General features: G+C 35.2%; 2 protein-coding genes across 6 annotated transcripts; both read left to right on the top strand.

The window, feature by feature from the left end:
• Positions 1-2,381: 2,381 nt before the first annotated feature.
• Positions 2,382-6,729, top strand: LOC109105735 (cation-dependent mannose-6-phosphate receptor-like). Its single transcript, XM_042740271.1, has 7 exons — positions 2,382-2,390; positions 4,653-4,822; positions 4,929-5,086; positions 5,471-5,574; positions 5,910-6,040; positions 6,152-6,278; positions 6,387-6,729. The coding sequence occupies exons 1-7, from the start codon at positions 2,382-2,384 to the stop codon at positions 6,510-6,512; spliced, it is 825 nt and encodes a 274-aa protein (XP_042596205.1). The 3' UTR covers positions 6,513-6,729.
• Positions 6,730-9,522: 2,793 nt separating this feature from the next.
• On the top strand, positions 9,523-20,085 carry LOC109085235 (caspase-2-like). Of its 5 annotated transcripts, none has more exons than XM_042740779.1 (12): positions 9,523-9,869; positions 10,048-10,063; positions 10,752-10,913; positions 12,807-12,956; positions 13,624-13,699; positions 14,297-14,388; positions 14,506-14,685; positions 14,765-14,893; positions 15,737-15,827; positions 16,618-16,812; positions 16,908-17,017; positions 17,555-20,085. In XM_042740779.1, the coding sequence occupies exons 3-12, from the start codon at positions 10,761-10,763 to the stop codon at positions 17,687-17,689; spliced, it is 1,311 nt and encodes a 436-aa protein (XP_042596713.1). In that variant the 5' UTR covers positions 9,523-9,869; positions 10,048-10,063; positions 10,752-10,760; the 3' UTR covers positions 17,690-20,085. The 5 variants fall into 5 exon arrangements, with proteins under 5 accessions (XP_042596713.1, XP_042596712.1, XP_042596711.1 ...); XM_042740778.1 differs by having other exon boundaries at positions 10,018-10,063; XM_042740777.1 differs by lacking the exon at positions 10,048-10,063.
• Positions 20,086-20,847: the final 762 nt, after the last annotated feature.

The raw sequence follows: 20,847 nt of genomic DNA, 5'->3' as shown, positions 1-20,847 counted from the left end.
AGTCTGTAAGTGGTATCTTTCTGTCTCTCACTTTGTTTAACTTTGACAATTAATTTGACTCGTTTCCATTGCAACATAGAGAACCTATAAGGGAAGTCAAAATTCAATTAATAAAGTCAATAAATCAATTAACTATATAGAATTCATATTCCAAAGAGGAAAACATTCAAACATATTCTTGGAAATTCTTTTAAAACGTGGGATTGAACGTGTGGAGTATCTTGTTGAAACATGTCAGATATATGGCTTGGCAACTTAAACAGTTACTTAAACTTTTTTTTTTTTTTTTAAGTGTCAAGTTGAATGTCTAACACTAATTAATTGGCAGATGCTTATCTGAAGGATGGATTCAAAGTATGAATTTTATCAGATTTTTATTCCCAGACAACTGAAGCCATGACCTTGTTTCTTACACTATACTCCACCAGATAAGTTACAGCAACGCAACAGAAATACTGTTTTTGTCAAACAAGTCACTTCAAATCAGTCTAATATACTGTTAGTATGCATAACACACATTGTCATTTATATATTTTATTTATACACTACTCTTAAAACTCCTACAAATCAATTCAACTAGTAAGGACTCATAATATAAATTATATATACAGTTGATATACAGCCTGTCTGTCAGTTCAGCAAAATTAAAAGTTCAGTAATTAACAAAGAATGCAGTTCAACCAACCACTGCCCTATGCTATTCTTGTATCTTATTCAGAGGCATTTCAAGTAATTCATAACTAGGAACAGCAGAAGCACTATTAAGAGGGGTTGAAGGAGCAAGTCTTAGACATGGCTGACTCATGTCAAGATGTAATGAATTATATGATGCACAACAAATTAACATTAACAGAGTCATAAGAAAATGACTGTGGTGAATAGAATAAACATATAAATATTCTCAAGCATGAAAATGCAGTATTTGCCTGTGATGTGGACGTTTGTTTACAAGAACTGTTTGGTTTACTAAAGTTACAACAAAAAGGAAAGAATGAAAAGTTTTGGGAATAATGCAGAGGACTCACCTGAGAAGTGTCTTGGGGGATGCTTCTCTGTCTCTCTCTCCAACTTTTCCTTTGCTTTCTTGACAAAGTTAAGCTAGCAGGAATTGCACAACTCAGATACAGTCCACATATCAGTGTTTGCCCATTGAGAGAAGCAAAGTTAAGTGAGAAAAATGCTCTACTGAAAACACTGGTTTAATTATCCAGCCTGCCTCTGTCCTATGTGTTCACATAAGCAAAAATAGTTTTCATCAAAGTAAAAAGATTCTCACAGTGTTCCTCTCTCTCTCTCTCTGTTTCTCTTTCTCTCTCTCTCTCTCGTCCCCTCCTCCCGCCCTTCTCAAATTCCCAAACAAGTTTGAACAGATTGACACTTATCTTCCTCTCCTCCTTCTGTTTCTGTTTTCCTTATTCTTTCCCCCTCCAGCACTGTCTTAAAGAGGAGCCCAAAAAGTAACCTTCAAGCTCGCACGCAGCTTTTCTTCACTTCTCATAAACTCAATAGAGTCACAGTGATTGCGCTACAGCTTGTTCCAGTTACTCAGCCTTTCACTCACCTCACCCTCACTGGCACTGCATGCTTCTCTCTCACAGAAACAGGAAGTGCTCACATGTGTGCTGTGATTGGTGGGGTTGAAGATGCTGGGTGTGACTGTTTTCTCAGGTAAAGACATGAGAAATAGTGAGAGCAAAGGAGGAGGGGCGAACATGTATGAATGTGTCCATACACAGTAATGTCGCCTGCAGCTTATGTAACACAAAAGTTCTCAGAAAAAGCTGTAAAAGACAGTGGAGCACAGATGACCACAATTTCAAAAAAAAAAAAAAAAAAGCATTAGGAAAGATAAACTGGAAAACACACTGAGCAATGATGCACAATTTCAAACTTTATAAATCTGCTCTTTTAGACACTTTTTGCTCTTTTTGTACAAAACCTTTCCAAGTTTAGTTTTGTGTATTGTCAGAATAAACTTTTAGTTTAAAATCAAAATATTTGCAATATTGGTTGTAGATTTTGAAATATGAAGCATTGTCTTTGTAATCCAATATGCTTGCGTTTAATTGATCATTTTCTAAAATGTCTGAAGTTATAGGCCTAAATAGCCAAGTTTCCTGTCCTCATATTGATCCATCTGAACAAACTTAACCCCAGAGTGTGCTAGTAATATAATAATAATAAACTAAACAAAAGTGATGCAATCGATGAAATCTCCTGAACAAAGGTTAGGAGAAGTGATCAATCATCCACAAGCATGTTCTAATGTATGACAGGCAAGAAAGGGCTCCTTCAGTAAGACTGCAGTAAACTAATCAGGTATTTCAAATGTAATCACAAAGAGAGAAGATATCCTGAAATACTAAAAGAAGAAAAGCATCATGGTCTTGGTTAGTTAGCTAACTAGTAGCCTATCACAAAACCTCACCGCAAGAGAACATATACATAAAAATTTTTGGATTTTTGCTAATATTAAAAATCTTCTCTCAAAAAATATTGTGCTTTTATTTTTTTTTTTTTTTTGTGAAAACTGACTGAATTAACATTGTCGCTTCACGTAACTACAAGTATTTAAACACAGAACTTGTGCTATATAAAGAATCTCACCAAACTCTGCTGGATTTTCCAATAAATAAGCACAAATTAGACCCTAAGACCCTTACGGTCCGTGTAACGCTTCACAAATCAGTTTTCAGACCATACGGTGCAAATGCAAAAAAGTGAAAATGAAACCATTTTTTCATTTTTTTTTCAGTCACTTCATAAATTTTAATTGCAATTTTCTCTCCTTATCAGTTCACTAATTGTGGCTTAAGGAAAGCTAATTTGAAATAAAAATCTAAAACAATTTTCTACCCCCCCTACCCCCCCCCCCCCCCAATTTTTTTTTTTTTTTTTTTTCTTTTTTCTTTCTTTTTTTCTTACAATATGCGCTGTGGGCTGTACCATTATCGCGGGTGTGTTCCGCAGACTGTTTCACAAACGCTTAACGTGACTTCATGTATCCTACTAAAACAGTGACACTGGAGGACACATCTTATTAATAATAAACATATTGATAACTAATTAACACGTTGCGTTCTAATTCTGGACTCGCCTGCATGTCTGTACATTATATGTTTACTGTTTATTATACCACTGTCTTGTCTTCGTTAACTGAGCCACGTATTTTCTTTAGGTTTTCAGTGGGGCACAAAACACATAACGTGTAATTTAGAGCGCAATTTGCTTTCATGTTTTCTGGGCTATTCTGCTTGTCTGTAAATAGTAGCCTATATGTTAATTATTAATAAGATGTGTCCTCCAGTGTCACTGTTTAGTAGGATATATTAAGCGTTTGTGAAACAGTCTGCGGAACACACCCGCGCTAATGGTACAGCCCACAGCGAATCTTGTAAGATTAAAAATGTAAATATAATAGAAAATGTTTTAGATTTTATTTATTCAAATTATCATTTCTGAAGTCACGATTTAGCAATTATATATAGTCAGCAAGTAAGCTATGAACGTTCAGACAAAAGTAGCAGTGAAACCACTAACGTTAACTAGACGTCGAACAGGACAGTTGACTGAGGCTTATCGGGAAAAACACGTCTTTGTTTGAAGATGAACTAGATCTACAGCACTAGACTGAACTTGTTTGAGCAGCACTCAATATCCCATGCTCACGTGCAGCACTTCAGCTTCCGCCTTCTGCACAGTCACATGTGGCGCCCGTTCAGGTTCACTTCCGCGTTTGAAACAGAAACCATTAAATCCTTTGAATAATACAGCGTGCTAACGCGAATATAGTCAGAAGTTTGTTTATTCAATGTGTGTTTATCGAAACCACCGGATATTTTGGACGTAATGTCGTTGAGTGTTGTTTAAAGACATTAGTGCGACAGTTTGGGAAAAAGAAGATCCCCAGGCTGGGTGGACACAACTACACAGCTAATTAAGACCTTTACTTTTATTTATCTACAGTAAACACGGTCATAAGAACTCCGAAAGGTGCGTTTGTGATCAACTTGATGCATTTCTTTCATTTCATTGCATTTTAAAGATGACAGCTTATGCTAACAGCAGTCACTAAAGTGCTTTCTTTGCTCATTTGAACCATGCAGTATAGCTTTTCTGTTGTCTTGTTCAGTCATACTAAAAATAAACATCACACCGTTTTGGCATTACAGCCAGGTTTTTGTAGTTTTGGTAACAATTTGTAAACATGGCACAATAATACATTTTTAGAGGTTTTGTATAAAATTCTATTTTCAAAATAACAGCATCCTGTCTGTAGTCTTTAAAACATATTATTATTATTATTATTTAAGAACCAGCGATGATCTTTCACACTTGGCGTTTTTTTTTTCTTTTTTTCAAACAGTACTGTATATCTATCTATTTCAATAAACACAGATATTTTTTTAAAATGTTTTGTTTATCAAGAATCATGAAAAAGTATCACAGGTCCCCCAAAAAAAAACATTAAGCTGCACAACTGTTTCCAACATTGATAATAAATCAGCATATTTGAATGATTTCTGAATGATTCATGTGACACTGAAGACTTGGGAAGTAATGTATAGTGAAATGTGTTATTATATGCACTGCCCACATCATTGGATAAATGATCAGTTTTTTTTTCATGTGTTGCCCTTTTCCCCCATCAGGTGTCACCTGTGAAAGTCCTGTTGCTGTCTCTGAGAATAATCACTCCTCTTTTTCGTACTACTGTGCTGGAAGTGCAAGCTGAGTTGATCACAAAAAACTGCAAGCTGATTTCAGGGAGCGATTCTGACAAAAATGCGCTCAATTTACTGGAGCCTCTCACAAATCAAAAGTAAGACCTTTTTTTTTTTTTTCTTTTTTTCAAGTTAATCTCGCAGATCATTCGGTTTGCAGTTTGTGCTGGTCTTATTAACTGTCTTCATATTCCCTCTGAACAGCTTCACCGCAGAAAAACCGGAGGATGGATATGTGTATATTTTTCAGGTGTGTGGAGATGCTGGCGGAATGAAGAATGCAGGTCTTGTGCAGAAAGACAAAAAAGATGGAAAGCTGGTTCGAATTGGGAACTACAACCAAACACGAGCTATTAGAGGAAGTATGTAACCTTGCTTGCTTCTTTTTGCTACAGGTGGACTTTTCTGAATGTATCTTTCCTAATGTTTATTTCGGTCTTTGGTATCTCTTTGAATTAATATTATAACAGTCAATTCAGTTTTAATTGTTATCAGTGTTAATGTATAATAACGACTACTGAATTTTTCTTTTCATTGTCTGCTGATTCTTCTGTGGGTTGTGGCTTTTGTTTAGTTTAGTTATATTGTAGCAGTTCGCAGGGATGCATTGCAAGTGAACATTGTAAATACAACCCACATAAAAATAAAACACACGTCAAATTTGATTCAAACTTTTTCCACGAGGTCACAGGAAGCCTTGCTAACTGATTTTTTGACCTTAGTTCTCCTTTTTGTTCGTGGTGCAGGTGACTGGGTTCTGCTCTTCTATGAGGGGGGAGATAAATACGAAACCTGTTCACAAGAGCCAAGAAGAGCCCTGATTATGATTTCATGCAGTACGAGTACTAAGGTATGAACTTTTTAATGCTTTTGAAAAGGCATTTGACATGTTTTTTTACTCTCCACCCCCTATAGTAATTAAATAAAAATGCATTTATTAATTTTTCAATTTACTGCAAAGTTACGTAATCAATTACTTTTTTTCAAGTGACTAGTAAAGTAACACATTACTTTTACCATAAACAGAGTTAGTAGCATCTGTGCGTTATCATTTTTGAACGAAATAATTCTCTCAGGTATGCAAGATAGATTTTACCCTGACAATAACCAGAATGAGCTCATAATTCAACTGCAGTTATTTCTTAGCTCTTATTTTTTTTTATTTGTGTGTGTGTGTTTTCTTAGAATGCATTTTCAGTGGTTTTGGAGGACAATCAGAAGGATCAGGGCTGTTATTACCTGTTTGAGCTGGACTCTAATGCAGTCTGTCCTGTAATCCCATCCAAACTCAGTGCCGGCTCCATAATCCTTATTATGTGAGTGCTTCAGAATTCTCACAGGGATCGTCACACCATTAGAGACAATTAAGGAGCAACATTAATGTCATACTTTAATCATGTAATCATGTTCCTGTCTGCTCTCCACAGTGTGTTCTGCTGCCTGGCTGTGTATCTTACTGGTGGATTCCTCTATCAGCGACTGGTAGTTGGAGCCAAGGGAGTTGAACAGTTCCCTAACTACGCCTTTTGGTCAGAGATCGGCAACTTATCTGCTGTAAATATAATAATTACATATACATTTGTCTCACTTTATCTTGTTTTGATCATTTTTTTTTCTTCTTTTCTTCATGATCCAAATAAAAAAAATGTTTTATCCTAACAGGACGGATGCGATTTTGTCTGCCGTTCCCGTGGCAACAGAGAAGAAGCGCCCACATATAGAGGCGTGGCTACTGAACCTCTTGGGGAAGAGCAAGAGGAAAGGGATGACCATTTACTTCCCATGTGACCAAATCACATGAACCAATGAGAAGAGGCTGGACAGTTATTACGGTTTTGGAACCCAAAGAGAGATGTTCAGTTCAGCAGGCGTGTTTCTAGTTCAGAAGTGCTGCTGTTTTTTTTTGTTTGTTTGTTTTTTTTACTACCCAATAGCACTTATTCTCTATTTATCCCTTAAAATGTTGATTTGGGTGTTTGTTAAATGTTAAAGTTTGTTGACTGGTTTTTCAAAAATCTAAAGACCCACAAATATTTGATCATTTGATACTTATGATAAGATATCATCAACATGCCACTGTTTTCTCTCTTTATAGGAAGTAAAAAAGACATCAACGCTGCTCGACTTGCTTTACTTGTAGTTTGGTACAAGTGTTAATTTGTTTAGAATGGTTAAATCAACTTTTACTTGGAGTATGAACCCATGTATGATGAAACTTAAATTAAGCTTTTTTTTTTTTTTTTTAAGCTTATGCTCCACCAAGTCAATCAATTAAATGTTTAAAAAATATTTTTTCTATTTCCAGATTTTCAAAAAAATAACTAATATTGATTATTTGAAAAACGGAACTAATATGCTCTGCTTTATATTCCAAATTAGCTATTTGAAATATTGTGTTAGTATAAAGAAGTTACAAGGATCTGATGAGGCCTCCCTCTTCGGCCTGTTACAGCCTATAGCTTATGTTTCTGAATGATGTTATTAATGATAAATTGCTATCATAACAGTTATTAATAAGATACATTTGAAGAAAAGTATACTTTCTAGAAGATAAAAAGGTTTTCTGGGAGAGACCCATTTGTGGCACATTACTGTTGATAACAGTTAACAGTTGAAGTGAAACAACATGGAAGGAAATGTGTTTCCGTTCGGTTTGTTTCCTTTTCACTTGATATTACAAATGTTTATGATACTTTGACTGTGGGATCTATTTCAGATGGTATAAATAACTGAATCCTTACTGGAAACCACAGGGCAAAATTCCAGACTATGACAGGGCAGCATTACGTTTTGCTTTCACTGCTTTTGTTTAAGTACTGTTTGTTTGAATGCACTGAAGCTTTTTTGTTTTTTAGTGGAGTCATATATTTTCCCTAAACATAACCATGTTATTGAGGAGCCTAGATCGTGAATGAGCTTAAACACTCCTGTTTTTGAGGTATATAGATCACAGCCTTACAACTATTTGCAGAATCAGGAGGAAGAGAGCTGATGGTTATCAACCCAAGCCATACAAGGTGCTGTGAATTTGTGTATAAAAGCTTGAAAAGCACTTCTAATCATCACATTAAAAATGCTGGTTTAGCTTTTGCTTTAACAACTAGAGTCCAAATTAACAGCAGAAAAGTATAATGCATTGATTTGGCTTGGTTCTGATGTACTCAGGCCTGTGCAAAGAGGAGACTTCACTGTTCTTGCTACTGCTTTATTGTTCCTTACAATTTTAGTGTGAACATTTTAATTTAGTTTGCTTTAGAATTGTTGAGGAGAAAGTGTGAATAAAGTGTTTGATTACTGGTGTCTGTACGCACTTGAGTAGTTCTTTACACTTGCATTAAAGCTTTAGAACTTTGAGCTGTTCTTGGAGCATTTAGAACTCTTTGATTAAAACACGTCTCCACAAAAGCTTAATAACACATTCTTAATATTTTCTTCACAGCCTCTATTGTCAGCATAAAGTTGCAGGTTATAAATTTTATATGAGTGGTGTATATGACATGTTGGGTAAAAAAAAAAAAGTATTATACACATTACACACTGTCTCTGTTAGATTATTTTTCAGTGCCTTAGAAAATAGCATTAGTCATTAAAAAAAATTAAAATAAATGGTGGGTTTTGTTTGGTGCCAAAAAGGTGTACGTCCAATGATAATTGTCACAAGATGTGAATCTTTAATAAACATAATAAAAGTATGCAGTTATACAACTGTAACTGCAACAAAATTTAACATTTAACTAGATAAAAATCATAATTCTTCACTGTAAAAAATAAATAAAAATAAAATAACAATGTATCTACTCAGATTCTTGCCAGCAGATTCTAAGCAATATTAATTAAATTCAGCAATTAAGAATTGAGTTAGAATTAATCAAATGAGCTGCTTAAAGGTCATGCATGCAAGTGCAAATAGCAAAAATTTAACTAAAATATGGACAAAATGTTGTGTTCGCTAGATAAAAAAAAACACGATGCTAATGAATACTACTTCATGACATTATTTTGATAAGACAAAGATAAAGTTAATCTTATTAATAACATTGAGTGGATTAATTAAAATAATGTAACTTAATTAATTAAATCTGATTTCAGGTACTTTAAGACATTCCAAAAGAAACTATTGATTTATTATTGCTAACAACAGTCATAGATATTTGGCTCTGATTTTCCACTTGGTCAAATGGTGAAAAGTCCTAGTGCTGCTGATACAGGTTCTATATCAGCACTCTCGTGAATACACCTCTTGTCCAAACAGATTTGAGGACCAGAACTAACTGTTTAAGGCTACTGTATTTTGGTTCATTTAAACTCAGAGTATCTTCTGGGTCTGGGTGCAGTGATTGGAATACAGCATTATATTGTAGATACATTTGGACGTTACATTACATAGAGTCTTTTTTCCACTAAACAATATTCACCTCTAAATTATGCACCATTTATTGCTACATATAATGATACAAATATTAGAAGAAAAATACTTTTTTCAGTTAATGCAGTATATGTGAATAAAAAAGGCAGCCTCTGGTAGGCCTACTACACCCAAGCTGTTACCACTGAGGATGGGAAATATTGAAATAAAATGTGAACAGAAATGAGACTTGTGCTGATATTTAATGGTAATTTCAAATCATGAAATCACTAAATGAACTGTATTTCTAACAATGATGTCTGTGTTGTATTACACAAGTTTCAAATTTCAAAAAAGTGGATGAAACAGACATCCGCCCCTTTTGTGGGCGGATGGGGCTCCGATAGGCTGCTCCTCACGTCAATCATCTACATGCACAATGCTATTGGCTGGCCAGCTCCATCATCACCCGCGGAAGTTTGTACAGAGAGATTCAGAGCGCTGTCAGTTATTTTACAAAAATTCATTTTTTTTCGGCACGAATTTGGCCGTTTCGCGTGTTGCCTCGAGAACGAAGACGAAAGACAAGGAAAAAATGATTTTTAAAGGATAATTTTTGCATCGAGAACAACAAAGCTCGCATGAAGTGCTAACATCTGACAGCTAATAGTAACGTTAGCTTGTTGTTAATTTAATTAATTTATTTATTTTTATCGCTCGTCAACTTCATAAACAGTCTAGGAAAGGATCACAAAACGATTTGAGCTGCAATTTAGCAGCTGGCCTGCTTTTATTATAAGGTTAGTGTCAGCATTGTTATATATTGATTGTTGTGTTTTTTTATTTTGGTTTTGTTTAGCATGCTAAGCTAGTTTGCAGCGCGAGCTGGCATTCATCATTCTGGATTTACATCAAATCAACATCACCCTTCTTACATCATAATTATAGTGTCATTTTCTGTCATCTTCACACGGCAAGGACTGCACCAAAACAGGTAAAGTGAACCTTGTGGCCTTTATAACTTGTTGACACTAGCGGGACACTGTGTGGAGGCACGCGGATAACTGGAGCCTCCTCACCTGCGCGTGTGTATGTGAGCAGGGTGAATGTTTTGACATAATGAACACAGACGAAGGTCGCTTTCACCCCGAATTAAAAAGAAAAAGACCGAATGAATTAAATTTGATTTTTTTGCAGTGACATTGACAGTTGCACGGTAATATTAAAATAGTATAGTAAAATGTTTTAATTTGAAGTCAGAATTTAGTCAACAAAACAAATACGACATATCTTCATAAAAATTAATAAATAATATCATTGTTTTCTTTTTACATTACTAAAATATAATCATGATAATTGCAGTCTTTTATATTTATATACATACACATGTATCGTGTATATGTATATATATATATATATATATATTAGACAAGCCTATAATTTAATATTATGCAATAATAATAAATTCCAGTTTCTCATATATTTTTTAAACTAATTTTGAGTTATAAACATTTGTATTTGTGTATAATTTTATATTTTCTATAACTGTTAACTGTTATTTTTACACTTTTGTTAAATTGTAAAAATATTTTGCTAAAAAAGTAAAGCAAAATTAGTTTTATATAAACTGTTGTAATGTATGTTTTGTAATTGTTTACTTATCTTTCCTTTTTTAAACTCAGAGGTTCATCATGCTGGGAGATTGTGGCATGAAAGAATGGGAGAGACTAGCGCTCAGGAAGAACTCTGTCACATTTCTGCGGGACTTAGTGGTGGATGACCTGCTGATCCAGTGTCTGCAACAGGATGGAATCCTTACAGAAAACATGGCTGAAACCATTATGGTACGTGTAAAGTATTAAGGCAGGTTTATACTTCTGCATCGAAACTACGGTGTAGCCTGACGTGCACCTCTCCAAAAATGTCACAGCGTGTCAAATCTACTTGGACTGCAAGCACTGTGATTGGTCTTGCTAGTACCCCTCCCTCCGTATGTATTTGAGTTTTGTGTGTGTGTTTTGCACTTTAATATATTTTAATGATACACCTTCTTATTTAAAATAAAACAAAGCAAAGAACAAATGTCTTATCATTTATTATAAAACATAGCATCACATCTATTTGTTGTCCACGACAAACAGTTGTTCTGCCGTGGTACAAGTCCTTGTGGAGATTGAAAGAATGCCGTCTTCTGCTGTTCCGTTGTCGTCTCTTTTTTTGTAGTTTTAAATAAATTATATGTTCTTAGATATTTATTTGCCGCGGTCACGGATATAATGCTTCTCCGATGAGCCGCTGCTTCTTCAGCTTTTGCCGTTGTACTGCGGGTTACACAAGCAACATGCTCGTGGACACTGCAGACTAGTGGTTTGCATGTGTACTGCATGCGACAGCGACGCAGAAGTATAAATGAAAACCGATGCATAGAGGCACTTCCTACAGCATAGAGGCTGCGGCGTATGTCTGACGCAGAAGTATAAATCAGCCTTTAGTATTAGCTTAAAGCTGCAGTCCATCAGTTTTGCCTTTTTGTCGCCGTCTCTGTTTGAAAACCTGCAATTGCAGCTGTGTGCAGAATTATCTTCCTTGCGTGGGTTGTGTGCCGGCATGGCTCCAGCGAGGATGAATCTAATGTTTTGAGGAGTTTGTGCGGCAGTCAGTCACCACACTGGTGTGGATATTTACTGTACTTCGCAATTACAGATTCTAGCCTACGTCTTGGAATATATGACCCACATAAGAATTTTCACTGTATATTTTCATCTGAACAAGTAAGTAACAGTAACAAGTCTGCCACGTTTGTTCTGACCAACTGAGGAAAAAAGTAAATAAAGAAATAAATCGCGCTACCAATGGTTATTTAATCTAAAGATCGGTTAGCTCATATCACATCAAACCATATAGCCTATAGTGTGTATAAGCTTGTAGATTTCAATTTCTGTACAGTCTAACCTCTAATTGTCATACCATTCAAATTTCATATTAAGAAATTATTTTAACCCAAAAAGCAAATTATGCTCACTTCAAACTGGTTGTCTTTAAAATACAAATCTTGTGTAATTCCAGGCTATCTGTAATCAGAAGCACATTTAAAACTATAATATAATTAAAATAATTATAATTTAATTAAATGTAATAATAAAATTTCATTCACATGTGTTTCATAAACACATAATCCTTTCTGGATTACAATCGGCCATCAGAATGATGAATTGAATTATTGTAGCTGTTGTGAGATAAGACTATAAAAGGATCCTCACATGCGATAGCCTAATAGCCGGGACAACTTCTTTATCTTTACAGACGTGATGTAATGACGTGGCGTCATGCTCAAATTTCCCGCGAAAATCTACCCGTACCACTCAAATTAGAAAACATTATTATAAGCTAATTGTTGTGAAACAGGCTAAAGTAAGGCGATAGTTTTTAACACTGGCTAGTTATGTACTTGTTCAAATATTGATTTTGGATCATTTTTAACCAAAAAAAAAGTTATGGACTGCAGCTTTAATGTAAGTTATATATCGGATAGATCTGCGTGGAATTTGTGTGAATTATATGTTTTAAGTAGAAAATGTTATGTTGTTAATCTTGTTGGTGTATATACCATACATTTAGTAGAGCACACACACACACACACACACACACACACACACACACATATATATATATATATATATATATATATATAAAAGCTTTGATTATTTTTAACCATAGTGAAATTTGAATCCTTTTAGGCTAAACCGACATCCCAGGGAAAGAGTCGTCAATTGTTGTTTCTTTTGCCTAAACGTGGCCCTCAAGCATTCAGCAGCTTCTGTGCTGCTCTTACGGCAACAGAGCAACAGCATCTGTGCAGACTGCTCATGGACTTTACTGAGAAAGACGTGAGTTGGTGCCCTCACTTCAGAACCACACCCACTTAGACTGACTTGACGGGTTTCTTTAAGAACAATGGTTGCAGTGATCATCCAGTGAGGGACTGGAAAAGTCTTCTTCAGCAATAACAGCACATCTGATGAGAACCAGCGAGACAGATGTGCTGTATTTATAGGAAAACAAATTTTATCTACTTGATGTTTTGCACTTAATGGAAGGAGAATCAAGCATATTTGTTTACTTTATATTGAAAAATTTTATATTGTTTTCTAAACACTATATATAATCAACTATATTAAGTATTTTCTTTTCCAAAATACAAAATATTCTTAGGACATTAAAGTGGCAGAGTTGTGGGATCAGTCTTCATAGAGATGTATAGAAATCACGCCACCCACGGAGGTCAGATCTGGGTCAGTGGAATAAAAGAGAGGGAGAGAGAGTAGGACTAAAGGGGAAGTTACAATGCAGCAACGTCAATATTATGCACCAATTTATTACCACACCCAAACTGCACTGTTCTTTAAAAAACCCCAAACAAATACAAACTCTCCTTTCCTTTGTAATAGAGGGTAATGAACTGACTGTAACTGTCAGCATGGGTGTATATTCTGCATTTTGTATATGTAGTCGGTGTAGAAAAGTGATTTTCTTTTCTGTTTTTTATCTTCACAGAAAAGCTTTTCAGAGCCATCGCTGCCCTTTCCAACTCAGGAATGTGTTATACCTGCGAAAAGAGCCCGGACTCATGGTGAGCACTTTACTCTGCTTGTGTTTGTGCAGAAAGCCCAAATTATACTTAAGTTTTAAAATGAACACTTATCGAACAAAGATAAACCAGGCTTTGTGCATACTATGCTAATTATGAGATTTATGTCATGCACACTCTATGCCAAATATCTGAAACTGTTGTACACATGGATAAGAACATCATATCAAAGAAGGTGGTCATATAAATGACTTTTTAAAATTGGTGATTAATTCGCTCTAGGTCTTTTTTTTTATTTCTTTTTTTTAAGAAATACACACAGCCTTATGTGTGTGATTTCCAGCAAAAACTGTCCTGACACTCTAAAATCTTTGTTATTGATTTATCACAGTCTATTTATTTCAGGTGCCAAGGCAATATTTACAATATTTACATATTTTATTTAATATTTAAATTTGGTTCAGCCTTATTTCAGTTACCAATAAACATATTTAGTTAAAAGTTGTAGTTTTAGTTAGCAATAACAATGCTTGTTTGCATTAACTGTTATAGAAGAAATTTAAGTACAAAAAGGCAAATTGTTATGTTAGATGAGTCTAATGCTTTTGAGCTAAATGGGGTTATTTTTGTGTGTTTTAGAGTCCATGGAGATGTGTTTGGATGCCGACTCTCCCGTGACCACAGCTGTTCTTCCCTGCACGCCAGAATTTTACCAGTCCCATAGATCACAGGTATAAGGACACAAACCCTATTCTTATACATACTCACACTCAACCAATTGTATTTGCATATAATTTACGCTATGTAAGCACAGTGTGTAACCTCTATGCAAATGTCTTTCCTTTCAGGCTTACCCGATGCGCTCCTGCCCACGAGGACTGGCCTTGGTACTGAGTAACGTGAGGTTTGACTCTGCTAACGCTGATTTAGACGTCCGAAGGGGAGGAGAGGTGGATGACGAGACGCTGAGAAGACTTTTCATGGAACTGGATTTCACAGTGAGCCTGCACAAAGACCTCACGGCAGAGGTGCGTTAGACACGCTGACAGAGTCAGACTGCACTGCAAAGCGTAGTCTTTTATTAAGGTTTTGATTTGTGTTTTTCAGGCAATGCGCAGGTGCCTAGAGCAGTTTGCCCAGCGGCAGGAACATGCAAAGTATGACTGCACTGTTGTGTGTTTGCTGTCACATGGAGTTGAGGGATCTGTCTACGGCACTGATGGACAGCTGCTGGAGGTGCGCTTGATTTTAATACCTAATTCTTATTGATGCACCGAAATTATGGCAACGAAAATTTTGGAAAGGCCAAAACTGGTGTTTAATTAGCGTTTTACTGATTTTGTGAAAAATGCATTATATTATATAGTTATTATATTTTGAATTAACCTGTTGTCTTCATTACTTAACATATGTTCAAATATATCTGTAATGAGAAATTTTTGTTACAGCCACCATTAAATGTTTGTATTTCAATGATAAATTGGAGTAGAAACGTAATTCTGTTATAAAATAGTTGACATAAAAACTAACTAAATTAATTAGGTAAAACTTTATTTTAAGGTGCGATTAATCGAGCATGCAATTAATCCTGCAGCCCTAACATGCAAGTAACAGGCCAAACCCTAATCCTAACCCTAACCCTAACCATGTAGTAAATTAATATCAATCAGTACTTAAATGTATATGTGTACTGTAACAATGACATCTTAAAATAAAGTGTAACCATTAATTATTACATAAAATTTATTTTTTGTATATTTTATTGCAGTTTTCAGCTAAATGAAAACCTAATTTAGATTTTTTTTTAAATTGCTGCAGTAATGTTAATACAATTATACAAAAAAAAACTACTTTAAATTAAGTTTTTAAAAAGTCTATTTATCTTTGGGTTTTCGGCCAAGTGCATTCTGAATTTCCAGTTCTGATACAATTTTTACTTCGGTGCATCATTGCTAATTCTTAGCTATACATACAGGTGTGATTTTTATCAGTATGTGAGTTCCATTTGAAGTAAATTTATTGCCTTGCAGAAGATTCTTTTACATATCAGAGTTTCAAACATCTCTCTCTGTCTCTCAGTTGGACTGGGTGTTTGAGGTTTTTGATAACGCCCGCTGCCCTCTGCTCCAGAATAAGCCAAAGATGTTCTTCATTCAGGCTTGTCGAGGAGGTGAGTTGCTGGTGATTAACAAGTCATTGTCAATATGTTTTTAAACATAGATTACCAATCAAACATATGGGCACACTTGACTGACTATTAAAATGAATGTTTTTGTTAATTGGAATAAAGCTGAAATAAAGAGTATAAAAAAATTTAAATATTAGATTGAAAAACTTAAACTTAAAAATCTTAAGAAGAATGTTGTTGAAGAATGTATATTAATTTATATAATAAAAAGCCTATAATAGCCTAAATCAGTACACCAGAAGAGGTCAAATAAAGCATGTGTATATATCCACATTCTATAGATTTTTGCTTACTGGTGAAAGTGCAATAACTGAAATGCAAAAGTACATTTCTCAAATGACAACAGTCATTGCAATTATAATTTTGAGCAAAAATTATTTTGATCAGTTTAATAGACCTAGTTTTGACTGGAAATATTAAGTATGTGTTGATTAATATACAGTAGTATTTCCAGACATGTTTATTGAATTCTTTGAAATTGAAAGATGGTAAAGATGCACCATTATGTGCCTCATGCCAAAAGTAAATCTCGGAAGCATATTGTATGGAAGTGTGATGTTTTAATTCATTGAGGAATGTTTTATTCAGCTGAAATATTTAAATAGGTTTTTAATACAGTCTGTTTTGTTTTTTTTAAAGGTTGATAAAAGAACTTTATTGTATACATTTATTGTACTTTAAATTGACAATGAAATTTAAAATAACCACAGAAGTTAGCGTGGTGTTCACTAACACTATCACACAAGCAAACAAACATTTCTTTCTGTTTCAGAGGAGATGGACAATGGTGTGGACCAGTTGGATGGTCAGGAACGGACTCAGTCTCCAGGCTGTGAACAGAGGGATGCTGGCAGAGAGGGGGAAAGAGATGACAAAGAGAGGGAGGAGAAAGACAGGGAGAGACTGAGAGTCAAACTGCCCCAGAGATCCGACATGATCTGCGGCTTTGCCACCCTCAAAGGTTTCAGTGTGTACACATTGTTGTATCTTCATCTGATTTTCTTACCATTCATCATGTCATATGTCACAGTTTGTGCAGATTTCTAATGTTTTGTGTTTCAGGCACTGCTGCAATGAGAAACACCAAGAAAGGGTCCTGGTTCATTCAGGAACTGAACAGCGCAATCAGACAGAAATCCAACGACACACACCTGGCGGACATTCTGGTGCAGGTAAAACGTTTTAGTCCACTGTCTTTTTTGAATGCAATGATTCATTTGTATGGCCATTTATCTAAACAATGTTAACATGTTGGCACACTGATATTGAATTCAGTTTATATGCAAAATCAGATTTTAAATGATTAATTACACTATGTTCACAATTTGTTACAGCTTAATCATGAAAAGCATATGAAATTGTAGTCAGAAAAACATTTAACAGTCAATTAAACATTGAGAGAAAATCTAAAAGTTTTTTTTTTTTTTATGTGTAAAAAAAAAAATCCATGACCTGAAGAGGGATGAATTATACTTAAAGGCCTTTTTACTGGCTAAAAAAGTATAAATTATCATTCAGACGACAGAAGGCATGTAGAAGATTATGTGCAAACAGTGTTTTTAGAAAAGTTTTGAACATGTTGATAATATAGAGGCCAAAAAAATAATAATTCCAAATATAATAAAAAAAATTATAATTTCATATAAAATATGATAAAGAAGGCTTAATATGGTTAAAATGTATTTTGCTGTCTCTGTTGTTCTTTGTAGGTAAACAGTCGAATTAAAAGCAGAGAGGGATACGCACCTGGTTCAGCCCATCATCGCTGTAAAGAGATGTCAGAGTTTACCAGTTCCCTCTGTAAAGACCTCTACCTCTTCCCTAAGTACTACCCCAACAACTAGACACACACAAACACACACACACTCCCCAGGCACGAAGCACACGCAGAACACTGCCTCCGCGCATCACCTGCTGTACGCTCAGCACAGAACACACAGAGTCATGTAAATCTACTTGCACCCATTCCATGTGTCATCTGTTTCACATTCCTCAGCACAATGACAGGTTCATTAGGATGTGTGTGTGCATCATTTACAATGGATAGATCAGTTTTTTTTAGGTCAGAGTTTTTTTTTGTTTTTTTTTCTAGGATGCACTTAGAAAATGTCTTTTTTATTTTTTTTATGCCTTGCTCTTTTTTTAACCAATGAAATTGCTAAGAGTGAATATGCCATTTGTGAAAAATATGTGATTTATAGGGGGAGATTGGGGTCAAAAATAACCCCAAATGAAATATTTTTTTATTCCAATATTTTTTTTTTTATTCAACAGCTGTATAAAATTTGCCACAGAATTAACCTTTTTTAACCAAAGCCAACATTTGATCAGTCTTTTGTTTTATCAGATTTATTTTTATTTGTTTGTTTTCAACTTACTTTGTACAGTTTTTTTTCTCATGTTCTGTATGTTTTGTATTTGTGGAGCCTTTTTATAGCCAACCTGTAAAACTTGTTGGTACATTCAGAGCAGCTGTCACACATACACGGTTGTATGCATAGACATGCATAGTAACATTGTGCCAGTTCTATACTAAACCCCTCCGTACCATTTCACTCATTAGATTGGAGCAGAGCTGATCTGCACTTACGTTATCTTTGGTTTCCTCAGTGCAGCTTTGCATGCATTGAATCAACATCAGTACAACTTTAAATCAATGTTTTTAAGTACTGTGGCATGACATCTGTTAATTTTCTTAAGTAACCCTGTATTCACCATGGCAGCTTTATTGAACTTTAATAGGGCTTCCTGACTCCAAGTTAAACTATTTCTCTATTGTGGTTGGCATATAAAAGTTATTTTTAAAAACATATCAATACACTTGATCATTCTGTAGATATTCATGCAATTCTAAAACTTCCGGATTTCAGTTGCATTCCAAATGGTGTTTTTAAATGTGGAGTATTGTCAAAATGAAATCTATTCATCCTCGTAATATGTTTTGTGATTGTGCCTGTACATATGCGTATTTCTTTTACTCTTGCACATTACTTTTCACTTTAAACATTCTGTGTGCCAACGAATTCATATTATAGAGACTGAAAGTATGCTGTCTTAAAGAAAAGCCTGCAGGTGGCGGTAGAGAGCTTTTGTGCTTCATCAGCTCACCTTGTCTCATTAGAGGTTCCAGGGTTTAGACAGTCTTCCTGTTCTGCACACACAACATTATTCCTCCTGGGAATGTAGAGTGTAAATTTGAGTGTGCTGTTTTCCATCTGTGTCTGTGTCTTCCTGATCCAGCAGCCATGACCTTTAGGTTAAAGGTCATACCTTTGACCTTTTGACACTGCCATGGCATCCATTTCACCCTCGACCATAGTTTATCACTCAACATGATTCTTTTATTTTACTGTATTTTATTTTATTTTTACTGTTTTAGAAGCCAATGATGTAGATGTACACTGTTCATGCTGATATTGCTTTCAAGCAACTTTTGCTTTGTTGGGTTTTATTATTTTAGATTTGAACTAATAAGCTTCTTTGAACAGGGAGAATAATATGGGCATAGGTTCATTTTAAGCAAACATTAAAATCCTAAATATAAAGTGAGGGGCTGGTGCAGATAAATAATTTATAAAAGATTACTTTCAAAATGGGAAAAAGTGCCATGATTATTTAGAAAAAAAAAAAAGTATTTAAACAAATGACTGGTTATTTGAAGTGTTTTCATCAGTCATATGAAGTTTTAAATGAAAAACAAAACTAAAGTAAGAAACTTAAAATGTATACACTACGAAAATGTATTAATTTCAGACCCAAAGTTTTGCTGTACTGTGTAAGTATTTCTTTAATCCTACACTCATTCCATTGAGAGAACGTCAGCACATTTACAGTACGTTCTCCAAAACCAGCCTAACTTTGTTTTAAACAACTCCCCTAACTGTATTTATACATAATCAATGTATTTCTCAGGCTGTGTTAAACTGGTTTTGAATGTGTGTTCAGAATTGTAATGGGGAAAGCGTTGTGACGTTTAGCCCCTCAGGTTCTAGTTGTGGTAACAAATGTTTAAAAGTTCCCTTTAAAACTCACAATGGACATAGATGCTTATTATAAAATCCAGTTTAGTCCCTGCCTGATATGTGCCTAGCAAACTTGATATTAAATGGTTTATTCACTGCCTTTTTCATCTGTACTAACCAACTATGAAGGGTGCTTAAAGAAACTTTAGGGAAACTGTCATTTTTGTATTTTTGTAATGCAAAAGCTGCCATATAATAAAGAAATACTGTTCCAAAGACCTTTGACTTGCGTTGTGGATTTCTGAGTTTTGAGTGTATTTACTGGTTGATTATAATTGAGTGTCAGCCATGTTGGATGTTATTCTCTATATTGAGTTGTTTAGTATTAGATGTCTCTCACTCCCTCTCCCTCTCTGTTTTTCAGAGTTGTCCTCGGCATCCGTGGTGATGCATTTTTATCCGCATGCTCGGGTTTCTCTGTCCTGCCGTGGCTGCAGGAACGGCCGTCATTGTACCGATCCCGTAACACCTACCCATCTGACCTGTTAGCGTGACTCCAGCACTGAAGCCTTCGCCGCAAGGCCCAGATGGTATGTATATAAATGCGCGGAGGATTACTTTAATCGCTTTATTTATTTTTACGCTTTATTTAGTTGTCCACCGAGGTATATCCTGACCCATCGATTGGAAGGCCCAGTTGTGATATAAAAAGCGACACGACAAACGACAAAAAAAGTCACGGAGGATCGTGTATGCTGCACTTTTAGCTCATCAGATCAGTGGATGCTTCACTCGGATGTCTCTCTAGGTTAATGCCTGTAAACATTTCAGACTCTAGAAGTCATGAGTTGGCATGAGAGTTTACATATTCATCAGCCCGTTAATCAGAGTAGTGGTTGAATCGCAGCAAGAGTGTGTTGTATTTTAAGACTTTGTGGGGCATCTGAGTTTCCTTGCTGCTGCATTGAATGCTTTTGTATTGGGTCACGTTGCCCCCCCCCCCCCGCACTAGCTCCTTCCAAAACACATACTCACTCATC

Source organism: Cyprinus carpio, chromosome B16 (assembly GCF_018340385.1).
Source record: "Cyprinus carpio isolate SPL01 chromosome B16, ASM1834038v1, whole genome shotgun sequence".
In the NCBI taxonomy this organism is placed as follows: domain Eukaryota; kingdom Metazoa; phylum Chordata; class Actinopteri; order Cypriniformes; family Cyprinidae; genus Cyprinus; species Cyprinus carpio.
The sequence above is the reverse complement of the archived record's forward strand: the minus strand, read 5'-3'. Positions and strand labels throughout refer to the sequence as shown.